This window comes from Myzus persicae, unplaced genomic scaffold (genome assembly GCF_001856785.1).
Source record: "Myzus persicae strain clone G006 unplaced genomic scaffold, MPER_G0061.0, whole genome shotgun sequence".
Taxonomy (NCBI): Eukaryota; Metazoa; Arthropoda; class Insecta; order Hemiptera; family Aphididae; genus Myzus; species Myzus persicae.
In genome coordinates this window covers 345,925-359,439 of record NW_019100736.1, presented here as the reverse complement: position 1 = coordinate 359,439, position 13,515 = coordinate 345,925, and the positions used below count along the sequence as shown (strand labels likewise).

Sequence of the window (13,515 nt, the reverse complement as noted above, 5' to 3'; positions counted from 1 at the left end):
CTGTTTGCACACCTAGTTTTTACGACACTGACCATCGTCATCATCATAATATTATACCTATCCATAAAATATGATTTAACACGTCTATCGTGTATTTGTAAATATAAACGATGAACGGGTGTTTAAGCTCACCGCGTACGATATTACAATATTATTATAATATGCAAACGATAAAATAATAATTCATATTAATCAAATAGTATAAACGTCTCGATTCACTATTAAAATATAACATTATAATATTATAATAGGCAATAGTCGTTATTGCCGGTTACATGTTCCTGCTGGGCAGCAGCGCCAAAATATTAAGTTGGCGTAGGTCATCGTTATATTATTATTATTATTATTATTAATAATGGCTGACGCGCGAGAGTATACCAGGTATACTATACCTACAACAACTGTGTAGCCCATACCATTATAAACATACCACCATAAAATATATCACATGCACATTATGTGCAGCTGCAGCTGCAGATACATATATTAAAAATATGTGCAAGCATACAGGGTGGTTCACCATTTACTCAGCTCGTTCAGCCCTATTTTAAAATATTTTAATATTATGCAGTTATTCATAAAGGGATACTAACTCCTGGAATGTTAAAGTGTACTTAAAGACCATATTTTTAAATATACTCATTCTATATGTCGTTTAAGGATGTGCGTCCTGTGGCGATGTTATACATATATTGTCTTCAATCGAAAACCTCCCTATTATTACCTCCTGTAAATTGTTAATAACCTATACCTTCATGATTTGTTTGTTTTGCTTATTATTGTATCTACCTAGTCGTCTAAATCGAAAATCGAACAAGTAGTCTCTGTTTTTTCCGAGTTATTAAATTTTATGACTTACACTACATGTACATTAAGAATTATATTTGATGATTATAAAATTATTGTTTATAATATAGTAAACAATATTAATCTATAGGCATTTTATACATTTGTAAAAACTCAATGTAAAAATAGTGCTGAAATCAAACTATTATTAGATCTATCTTATTTATTTTAATGTATATTATAACCATCATATTATGCACCATAAACCATAGTATCTTGTAAACATATTATTCTTGGTTACTAAACAGCCAAATAGGTTTCCTTTATTAATAGTTTAATACTGAAAGCTATATAAACAATGCAAATAAAAGTAAATAGCTTAAGTATACTTTGAGTTTTCCAACATATTATTATTATTATTATTATTATTATTATCTACATTTATTCATAATATTACACTCGGATACTGATACCCCCCCCCCCCCCCGGGTGTATCTGATAACTTATCATTTTCCAGTTGCGCGTCGTCAAAATTAACGATGTCATTTTTCTGCACTCGCGTAGATACAGCTTGCAATACTCCATCATATGGAATTCAGGTAATCTTTTATGCTGGTGACACTAGTGAAATTATTTGCATGCTTCCACCAGTGTGCACTAGTGCAATCAAATAGAAAATGCTATTAATTCATTAAATTTAATAACTCAGAAACCATACTCGTTAAAATTTGTATTTTTCCCTAGTCCGTGTTCCCCATGCACTTTTGATATATTACAAAGAAATGTGTGCTTCTTCGTGTAAATAAATTCTGAGTCACTCATTGTATTATAAATGCTTAAAAACTGCCCTCATTCGAGGCTCGAATCATACCTAGTTGTTACTTGAAACTAATGTGATAATATTTTAATATTTTATGATTTGATGATTGTCATATGTATATATAAGTCTGAGTACTTTATTTAAAACAATTCAAGAAGTGAATGTTGAACAATTTGACTAATTATTATTTATTAAAGATATACGCTTAGCCTCACAAACAGAATGGCGGAACATTTATTAAATAAATTATTGTCACAATAAGACATTAAATTCGACAGAACGTAATTATTAATTTAATTTTTTTGTTTTACGTGCAACAATGTGGTTGTAAATTAATAAAATATAGCAATTCGTAATAAATTTAAAAAAATCAATCTAATTAAACTCGATATTTTGGCCAGGTTTTTATGAAAATGTCCCACTGTACATCGTGGCTACATGGGTATAATATTATATCATACCGTTTCGAATCGTACGTAGGTGTGTTTACTATGATATTATTATATATGGCGTATGTTATTATTATCATTATATACCGTTCCAATGTGGGGCGAATAATACGACTGTGAGAGGATCAACCGTCGTTATTTATAGTTAAGGTTGATAAATTAGTATGATGTATACCTCGCACCTATACCACCTATACCCATATATATATGTATATGTATTATGATGATATACCTGCTAGCATTTTATAGGCGTTTGTACATCTAAAAATGAGGGACGATCGCACGAGATATGTACCCTGAGGACACGCTAAACAATATATAAATATTAAATATATACCTAACATTGAACTACCTATATGCCACCTATACATACCACGTGCGTACAACTCCAAACTGTATACTTTTTGAGTGTACCACGAGAATAATTCAATAAGTAGGGTCCATACATACGTTGTCCCAGTTAAAATCTTTTTTTTCAACCTTTTTTTTAAATTAATTATTTCAATAAATATTATTGCAGTACTAACAATATCGATATATGTTAGCTATAAGAACGATTTTGAAGAGCTTCATGAAAAGTTGTAGTCAATTTTTTTTATTTAAAACTGAATAAATATTCAAATATTGTTATATGTACTCATATCTATGTAGGTACTATTTGAAGTTTTAGTGGTAGACCGGTGGAGGAGTTTACCCTTACAATTTACATAGGTAGTTTCAGTAGACAAGTGCAGATGGTGTAAGAGTACAAAGCCTGTGAAAAGCACTTATTTACGTCTCTACAGTGTGTCAGTACATATGTATATTATGATGATTTCGAGCGTCATTATAATACGTACACGGGTAAAGGGAAAAATTAACTTTTTTTATCGTTATCGTTTATTTTACGATCGTATTTAAACATTATTGTCACAAAAAATGTTATCCATCGGGTTGTCTATAGGTACTATAAACTGTACGGTAAGCACGCCCATTTTTAGGCACATATTATGTTATACGTTTAGGTATATTATATGGATGCTAATGGCGCTACACGCAAATTGTCCTGTAATATTTAACTTAATCACATATTATATAGGAATATATATCATGATAATATTATTATATTTTGGCGACGACGTCAACATTTCGTTTCATTCGCGTGTACCAATGAGTATGATATAACTTACAATACATAATATTATACATTTACCTACACATTTACACCGCTACTGTACCCATCGGTCAAGGATTTCAATCGTGGCAACTGCTTTTTAAATAAATAAGAACGACGACGCAGTTACACGCATCACAGTGTAAAACTGAGAAACAAAATTTAAAAAACACTCGATGTTATATATTGTGACATAATATTATCGAAACTGATCATAATAATTATATTAATATGACATCTGCTGCGGGTGCAAGATGAATAACACAACTTATGCCGGTGGTGAGTATGTAATAAATGGTGTGTATATGCTATATGTACTATACGCACACATATTTATATTAAATAATATATTATTTGTACATATTTAGGTACATCTTATAGGCAAGCATATCGGACAAAATAATGGTGTTATATCATTAACCGGTAGACCTCTACACTACGGTGAAGAACTAAGAAAACATTTGATAAGTGGAAGTTGATACTATATTATATGTCGACGACATTTTGAGAAATATAAATTTATGTTATGCATGTCAGTTCAATTTTACGGGAAATATTATTGGATATTTTTGTATGTAATTAACTAATATACACATAAGTAGGTACATGTGTTTATCGAGTGAAACACATAATTGAGAAATTTAAAAAAAATGAATTTTTGTACTATAGCCTATAAAGGTTCATATTAAATTATAATATGTGCATTTGTATTCTTTAGTGTGTTTATTATATATGTCTAAATACCTACACTTAAGTGGCGATCACTCGAAGTTGGAGGAAAATAAATAATCACTTCGAAATATGACGTATATTTTTGATAATACCAAACTTGAATGTAACCTGCCCTAGCTAACTTTCAAGAGAATAAAAAAAAGTTGAGTTGTTAATTTTTCAAGTTATTGCGACTCGATTGTATATAAAAAAAATGATAAGCACTTAAAATAATACATCAATTGTTTCTATTCATCAGTTTGATGTTTTCTATAACTCTTATAAATCCTATCATTTACGTCATATACTATAATATACAGGTACTATTTAAAAACAAACTACATTTGTTTTTTTAATTATTTTGAGGCTTATCAAACTTCTAATGTTTTTATTACTTTGTTGCTTAATGAAAACTTTAATTTAACACTTTTAATTTGAGTACTTCTTAACATATGTTTTTTTGAGTCAAAGAAAATTAGAAAACCGGCATATCTACAGTACAGCCAGGGGCGTATTTAAGGGGGGCCCACGGGGCCCGTGTCCCACCCATTCACCGTATTATATACTTTTTTTTATTATTGACTATTGAGAGTATTAGTCTCTTTACGCTTTCTTAATTTTCACATGTGGGCGTATGGTGTTATACTGTTATATCATGATGACATGATATCACTGATTTATAATATTTTTGTTATAACTTATAATCGAGAAATCAGCGTTGCAGTGTTATCGGCTTATAGTGTTTTCGTTTCATGTACGGAACGTAAAACGTTATTGTTGTATTATCGTAATAAGATAGGAAAGATATAATAATATGGAAAAAACCAGAAGATGAGCTTCCATCTACTGCATTGGGAACAATATTTTTATCTCTCATGGATTTTTATCCAAACATCAAAAGACTTTTATTAATATTTGTAACTATTCCTGTGACGACATGCACATCCGAAAGGTCATTTTCTTCCCTTAAGAGAATCAAAACCTACTTAAGATCAACTTTGGGAGAAAATCGATTGAATGGATTAGCATTGCCTAATATACATCCAGAAATAATTATAAACCCTGAAGAAGTAGTTGATATATAAGCTAACAAACACCCTAGACGCCTTCAATTATTATAACTACACAAATTACTTTAAATAATATTGCTTTTATATATTTAACTATTACATTTTTCTAATACAATTTTATGTTTATATCAAACACGTGTATTTTGATTATTTTGTTATGAGTGATGAAAAATATGAGATATTTTATAACTCTACATCCCATGTGCGCTAATTTCAACTTTTTGTTTGTGCCCTCCCCATAAGACATTTCTAAATACGCCCCTGCGTACAGCCGGTATATAAAGACCTGATGCAGCAATTAGTTAACTACCAAAAAATTGAGTTTATTATATTTATCACATTTCCATAAAACTGAAATTGTAAATGTATAGGTACATGTTAACAATATTAGTTTATTATTATTACATTTTGATATGGCCTTTGAGTAAAAGATGTTGCATGAGTAGGGGTATAGACGTATACAAAGGTTACTTTAATTTTGAAAATGCATTAGTGCACTAATCTTTATACGCGCAACACAAATTCAATACATTTAAACATCGAAACTAATAAATGGGTATCTAATAATAGGTATGTAATAAGTAGAGTTGGAAATTATATTAAAATATAGGTAATAAAGTATAATATAGGTATAAATATAGGTATATTTAAATATTAAATATACCTATGTAAAATTGGGTTGTTTGGGTACCGAATTACAACAAAATGATAACCGTTATTCTTTGTGTTAATATGAAATTTTGTCCAAATTTTAACTTAAAATGTATATAAAAATGACTGCATTCATATATTTTTTAAATTCTTTAGTTATTAAAAAAACTATTTTAAACCTTGTTTTAAATTTTCAATTCTTAGCTATAAAAATTGAACATTTTATACATATTTAAAGATAAAATCATTTTCAATTTTCAACTTGATAAATATTGTCAAAATTTGAAATTTAAATGCTTATAAAAAAAAATCATGCCTATGTATTTTTAATATTTTTCAGCTACTATTGAGAAGATACATCAACAGTCGTGTATTAAATTGTCATGCTTTTTGACCCAACCAATACAATTTTATTGACATATTTTGTAGAAAAAAAAATAAAAAAAGAAGTGAAATGTCCGTCAACAGCCTAAAACAAGTCAAAATATTTTGAACATTTTATCAAGTTCAAATGGATTGACGAAATAAATATTTGGTGTAAATTTCAGTTGACTTAAAACAAAATAAGAAAATCTCTACTAGAGAAATCCAGTGAATATCCAATGTTGTAAAAATTTCAACTTAAACGCTCATAAAAATTTAATTTGACTTTCCGGTAGAAAGTGCTTCAATTTTCTTCAACAGCAATTTTCTGGTAGAAAAGTGAATCTAATTGGTGCATTTGGGAGGTCATATTTTAAAATTCCCTATAGTTTTCAAAAGCGACAGAAAAAACAAGCAGCAAATTAAGGAAAACTGGAATTTTTAAGCAAAACTAGTTTTCGAAAAAATCGATGTTGGTTTTTAGTGCAACTCCAAAAAAATTGACAGTGTATACATGCAATTTTCACTGAATATTTGTGTTAGCATTTTCTATACACAATCAAATTTATTCAAAATATTTTGACTTGTGTTGAACTATTTATAGGCATACGAAAATTTCGAAAATTTCGAATATTATTTGTTTTTTTTAAAACTAATTTCGATAAAAATTTTGTCGCTCAGACAAAAAACTTGTAAATGTATTACAAGATTCCTCGTAAGTTGTTCTTAATGTCAATTTAAAAAAGCAGTTTAGCTTAAATACACAATAATTTTTTATGAGTGTTTTAACTTAGAATTTTGACAAAAATTGGGTTATACAAATATGTTTATCTTATCAATAATTCATATACTTGATAACATTTTAAAAATGTTTTGATATGAAATTTGTATAGCTAAGGATTGAAAATGTGCGACATCTATGCTTGGGTCGCTTGTTTAGCATTTCGGACGATTTTTTGTAATTTATAATTCTATATGATCACTACGATGAATAATTAAATAGACAATAAATTGCACGATTATATAGATGACTATTTTTAAACAGTTTCTCGCGTATGCATGAGTATGTAATACATAATAAGTAATACAAGCTAACCTTATAATATAATATTATATATATATTATAGATATGTGATGAGTTGTGGAGTTACACTATATGTACGCCCCAGTAAAGTTTCGTTGCCTGTTTACGCCTATACGCGTATTTAGGGAGAAATCATTTTCCATTAAATGACAGTTATTATATACTTAATTTTTAAATATTATGTTTTTTTTTTAAATAAATGTATTCATATTAATAACTTAAGATTTTAGATTTCAAGGTAGTAGAAATCTAATGTAATTTAAAATTTACTTGGCTCGCTTATTATTATTTATTAATAATAAGCAACATTATTAAACACTTCAATATTTAACAATTTAGAATTATATAATATCAACAAAATATATTAATTAATTACAAATTAGTATACAAATCGTATAATAACAAAAAAAAAATTTAATACTCAGTAAATAATCGTTGTAATTATAAAAACTTCATAATGACTTAACTATAGTTCCATTTTACGGATGTTTCATACAATTAAAGAACTTCTTGATACAGTGATGAGAATAATGGGTTTTAAGACAATGTTTCTATGGTATTACTTTTTCATTACATGAAAATCACTTATAAATTATAAGTTATAATCATAATTGAAATGTCTGAAAACACGAAATATCGTGGTACCTACCTACTTAATAGATATTATTACAGAACAAAACTTTTGAACGCGTGCCCATCGATATTTCACACGATCCTCATGCATGTTTTGTCAATACAAATTCGTCAATTCGCATTTCCGGAAGGAACGCTTTCAGTCTTACTGCCTGTGATCTTGTTTACTTCGAACATGCTAAAATACAAAAAATAATAATATTATAAAAACCAAGTTTTTATATTATATTTTTATATTTTTACATTTTTAGAAACTATTCGTGTCATAATCATAAATAGCATTTATTATTTGTTTGTACTACTTTCACGGATTAAATAAAGTTTTATTTAATCTGTGCTTTTATGTTGAGTTATGATCTGAAAGATGAAACAGTTAATAAACTGTATAGAAAAAAAGTCAGAGAAGGGTCATTTGGTGTATAAATACAATTAATACATTTATTGCAATTGGTATTAATTATTTTATGTACAATCAATACAATTTAATGCTTTAATAAAAATGTGTAACTAAAAAAATCTTCATAGTTCGTTTTTTTGTAGATCGATAGATTTTAATCGTGCTAATTGTTATTGCTTCAAATCGGTATCTGACAATGATGTAAAAAGAGAAAGATATAAAAAAATAGAAAAATAGAGAAATATTACCTATCGCAATATACCAAAGTTATTTTTTTCGTTGGAATTTGATTTTTAAACAGTCCAGTGATGCGTAAGAATACATATAATATTATACATTTTCTACCACGTGAATAACGTTCATTATTATTATTGTATTACGAAAAACGCGTTTGTCCGTGTGGCGTGCCGCGTTATATTATAATATACTCAGCGCAACCTGTTGGCCGCGTTAATTATCAGTTTCCACGCGGACCCAGGTACATAATATAATATAATTGGAATTTACCTGGTACCTGTATAATATATATTTATAATTATTCATGCGGCCGTGCGCGCGTGCGTGCCATCATATGCATATAGGTATAGGTAGGTATTATTATATTATATACACGACGCCGCGGTGGAGAGATAGGTCGGCCGTGGTCGGGGGGGCGACGATCGGTGGGTAGGGGGGTGACCGGGTGGCGCCGGCGGTGGGCAATCCGGACAAAATGGCCGACGTCGTATAATGTATACAATATAATAATAACGTATACACACGCGCATATATACACAATATTATTATTATTATTACATACGACCGTCGGATATATTATAGCCGTGCCGTATCAATACATATTCATATAAATTATACATTAGATAAGCAGGTATACTAGGTATAGATGTATATAAGCAGTAAGCACATATATATATATATATGGTTTATATATCGCGCACGGGATGTATATAAGTACCTATAGGTATAAGGCTGTGTGTGTATATATTCTGTGTCGGCTGTCGTAGGACTTTGATGTAAACGTTTGATGCGGTTAATCTCGCGCACGGTACATGTAGCTGGATAATGCAGCGCTATATTACGAAGGTAGGTAATACCGGCATTTCCGCAAAATGGCGAAATCCAATCGTATTGGTGATTATTAGTTATTAACGTCTGGTGCCTACCTAGAAATTATAAACTCATCAATCGTACGTAACGTCGGCAGCAGATATACAGTAAACGACTTCTATCTGACTTCGGTCATAGCCGCGGATGAGTCTCGAAAACGAAGACTATTATGGGTCTTATTGCGACGCATGCGAAAAACGCGCAGGTGTGGATATTAATTAGATATTTTACATAATATACCTCTACATGTGTACATATATATATATATATATATATATACACACACACACGCACACGGGGTTAAGGATAAACTATTCCTAATAGCAGACCCCGCTTATGGAGAGGCATACCAGTGAGGTTAGGTATAACAGTTCCGGTAAATTAATTGAATTTTATTTGAATTCTAAACATACCTATTCATGTTCTGCAGTATACTTAGAATAAGCATTATAACGTTTAAATTATAAAAAAGTTGATCTTTGTATCACAAATCGGTAATTTTCTCAATTGATTAAAAAGTAAAAAAATAGTACTTAATGCATACATAGCGGTACTCATAACTTCAAGAAAATTGTAGAATTTTTAAGACTTGAGATTTTGTAAAACATATTATGTTTTCAAAAACACTCGTTCAAGTATATTTCTCTGTACATTTTCACTGAGAAAATGACTGCTTCGTGCGATGAAAAAATCGCCTTGTTGGTAGGTATATAAGTATATATAGTGATGGTCATGTCACGTAAAATAATCATTATTTTTGAGACTTAATTCTTTTAATATACCTATGCTTTATATAACTATAATGATGCTATTTGAATAATATTGTTACGCACCCATATTATTCGCGGTTATAGTTAATAGGAAAAACAGCGGCAGAAAGAGAACAGCTTAGATCAGTGGCGTGGTGAGGCGGTTTTTTTTGAGCCACGGCTCCGTTGATTTTTGGTGGTGGTGGTGGTGGTGGTGGTGGTGGTGGTGTCGGCGGAGGCAGATTTGTAAAATGTATTGCTTCTAATTTATGAATACAATACACATGAGTTGAGCCGTTGAGGTATCACCAAGTATATTTGTAATAATATGGATACAATTAGAATATTACAATGGCGTAATAAAAACATAAACATAGTTTATAAATATAACAAATCGTTATCAGACGCAGCACGCACACATTCTCATTTCCCAGAAACGACTTGTGTTGGTAGCCCGCTCAAATGCACAATAATTGCACAATAATAATTATTATTATATAATTATATTATTGTTATTGCAACAACCAGCTGCAGCGGGCAGCGACCTAGAGGCTAGAACCTATTATTATTCATTTTTAAATTGTATTTGGTATTTAATTACGTTTAAAGTTGTTAGTTTGTCATTAATTGTCGACAATTTTTAAATTTTTAAAATGAATTCTCAGTGTCCCAATTGTGGTAGAACACGTGATTCACTGAACAGCACTAATTGGACTCGACATAAGGAATCTTGTAAAAAAAAGAAAATTCCTGTGAAAAGAAAAATTATTGCTTCTAGTTCTATTTCGGACTATTTTAAATGTAACGAACGTGCAGAAAAATTTCAAAAATTTGAACAATCACGTAAGTACCTATTGAATGTCGTATATTATTGTATATTCGTATGATGCTATGATGTTCCAATCTGCATTTTCTATAATGACTATAAATTATAACAATACTATTGAGATGGAGTATGGACTTAATTTAGTCAAATTGTAATATATTGATAGCAGATATTTTATTTAACAGTTTCCAATTATTTAAGTTAATTAATCCTCATTATTCATATTTTAAAGAAAATGTGATTTATGAAAATAAAGTAATTGATGATTTGGAAATACCTATACTTGGTCGGTCTGGTACATCAGATGAGGCAGATGAACAATGTCCTCTACCAGCTGGTGAGTAATCATGTTTCTTTAAGTTTTAGTTAGCATTTTGCCTAATACATTTTTTGTAATATTAATTTACCTACTACTAAAGTTAAATTCTTCATCAGACTCGAGGGGTAAATACCTGACAGAAGTTTTATACACCAGATTACTGATTTCAATGAATATACCTATGATTACCCATGATTCACTACAAAGATTACCTATGATTACCTATGATTACCCATGATTACCCCTATGATTACCATCACCTTGTACACTGATTACCCCCAAGTTTTTTACCCCTCGATCAGACTTCATTTATTATTATATGATATTCATGCATTCATTTTTTTTTTAATGTTTAGTTAACGATTTGATGAATAACATTGACTTTAACAATGATCCCGCTATGATGAACTCCAACGTATCAAATGAACTTTTTGTTCATTTTGCATCTCTAGAACCTTGCCAACCTTCCAAATCACAATTAAGTGGTTGTACATTTCCTACAAGACAGCAAGGTGATCGTTTAAGATCATTTCATGAAAAATATTATTTTAAAGAAATTTCACCTGGACATTTTGTGAAACGTAGCTGGCTTTCATATTCACCTTCTACTGACCGCATATTTTGTATAGTTTGTAAATTATTTGGACTACCAAAGGGAAAATATGATCAATTTTCAAAACTTGGAACAAATGACTGGAGGCATATTTCATATAAAATCAAAGCACATGAAGCTGCACCTGAGCACTTACAGTCTGAAATACGCCGAGTTATGTTTAAAAGTCAATTAAGAGTTGATGTGCAGCTATTATCCGCATCAAATACGCAGGTGGCAGAAAATAGAGAAATTGTTAAAATCATTTGTGAAGCTTTATTGTACCTAGCTCGCCAAACTAATGCATTTCGAGGTCATGATGAACACTGGAGTTCATCTAATCCAGGTAACTTTCTAGAACTTGTCAAACTTTTAGCTAAATATAATCCTTTGCTGTCTGCTCATTTATCCAAGATTCAGAGTGCCAAAAAAAAACAGATTAACTTTTTTGTCAAATGTTAGTCAAAATAATATGTTAAGTGTCATGGGTGAAATGGTACGAGAAGAGATTTTGAAGAGGGTGAGGCAAGATGGTGTATTTTCAATAATTATAGACACAACTACAGATGTCTCAAACTTAGAGCAATTGTCACTAGTCCTGCGTTTTATTAATGAAGAAGGTCAAACTGAAGAGAGGCTTACTGCTATGAAAGTAGCTCATGATTCCACAGGATTAGGAATGTTCAATGTTTTTTGTGATATTTGCATTAAATATAATATAGATTGGGAAACAAAACTATGTGCTCAATCTTATGATGGAGCTGCATCAATGCAGGGACAATATTCTGGTGTTCGATCATATGTCCAAGAAAAAAATCCAAATGCTATTTACGTTTGGTGTTTTGCACATGTTCTAAACTTGGTTGTTGTTGATACATGTGATAAATGTTCAAGTGTTAGAAATTTCTTTGGAGAAGTTCAAAGTTTGATTACATATATGAGAGCAAGAAAACGAACAGCCTTATTCTTAGAGCAACAAACTAAATGCTATCCTTCTGAAAGACCATGTAGAATAAAGAACTTCTCTACCACTCGTTGGACTTCGCATGGCCGTGCATTATCGGTAATAAATAAAAAGTACTTGGCATTTCTAAAAACCTTGGAAGAGTTAATTCAACTGCTTCAAATCTTTACAGAATAATGACTTCATTCAAGTTTATTTTGAATTTATTTTTAATGGAAAATATCTTTTCTCATACTACTCCATTATCAATTTATTTGCAATCTTCATCTATTGATTTCATTCAAGCAATCACTATGGTAGATGTTTGTGCTAAAAAATTATCTGATTTAAGAAATGAACAGAGTTTTAATGATTTAATTACAAAAACAAAATCATTTGTTAATGAAATTGGATTAGTTGAATGTGATTTGCCAAATATACGTAGCCGCCGTAGGAAGCTGTTGCCTGGAGAAGTTGTTTCTGATGAAGTAATGACAAATCCTTATGACCAATTTAAAATTGAAGTTTTTTATGTAGTATTGGATCAAGTAAATACTTCTATTATAAGTAGATTTGAAGGTGCTCGAGGTATATTGTCTAACTTGTCATTATTAACTTTTGATCGATTAAAGGCAACTAGCGAGGGAACAGAAATTTCCGACGATCATTTCATTGCGCTAAAAAATTGGATTCCTAGTCTAAGTCTTGATAATTTGAAAATGGAATATTCTATATTTGCAAGTAGTTTTATAAAATTGTATAATGGTATGGATTTATCCAGTATTCGCACAAATAATGAACTTATTATCGAAAGTGAAAATGAAAATAGCCCTGATTCTGACTCTCCAAATGAAATGGATGA

The 13,515-nt window shown here is 30.1% G+C and overlaps 2 protein-coding genes across 2 annotated transcripts; both read left to right on the top strand.

The window, feature by feature from the left end:
- The first annotated feature begins 10,191 nt into the window (after nucleotides 1-10,191).
- LOC111042742 lies at nucleotides 10,192-12,198 on the top strand. The gene is made up of 3 exons (XM_022327448.1): nucleotides 10,192-10,816; nucleotides 11,032-11,136; nucleotides 11,475-12,198. Exons 1-3 carry the CDS (start codon nucleotides 10,627-10,629, stop codon nucleotides 12,170-12,172), a joined length of 993 nt encoding a protein of 330 aa, XP_022183140.1. The 5' UTR covers nucleotides 10,192-10,626; the 3' UTR covers nucleotides 12,173-12,198.
- On the top strand, nucleotides 12,195-12,851 carry LOC111042732 (zinc finger MYM-type protein 1-like). Its single transcript, XM_022327431.1, has one exon. The coding sequence runs from the start codon at nucleotides 12,195-12,197 to the stop codon at nucleotides 12,849-12,851; it is 657 nt and encodes a 218-aa protein (XP_022183123.1).
- Nucleotides 12,852-13,515: the final 664 nt, after the last annotated feature.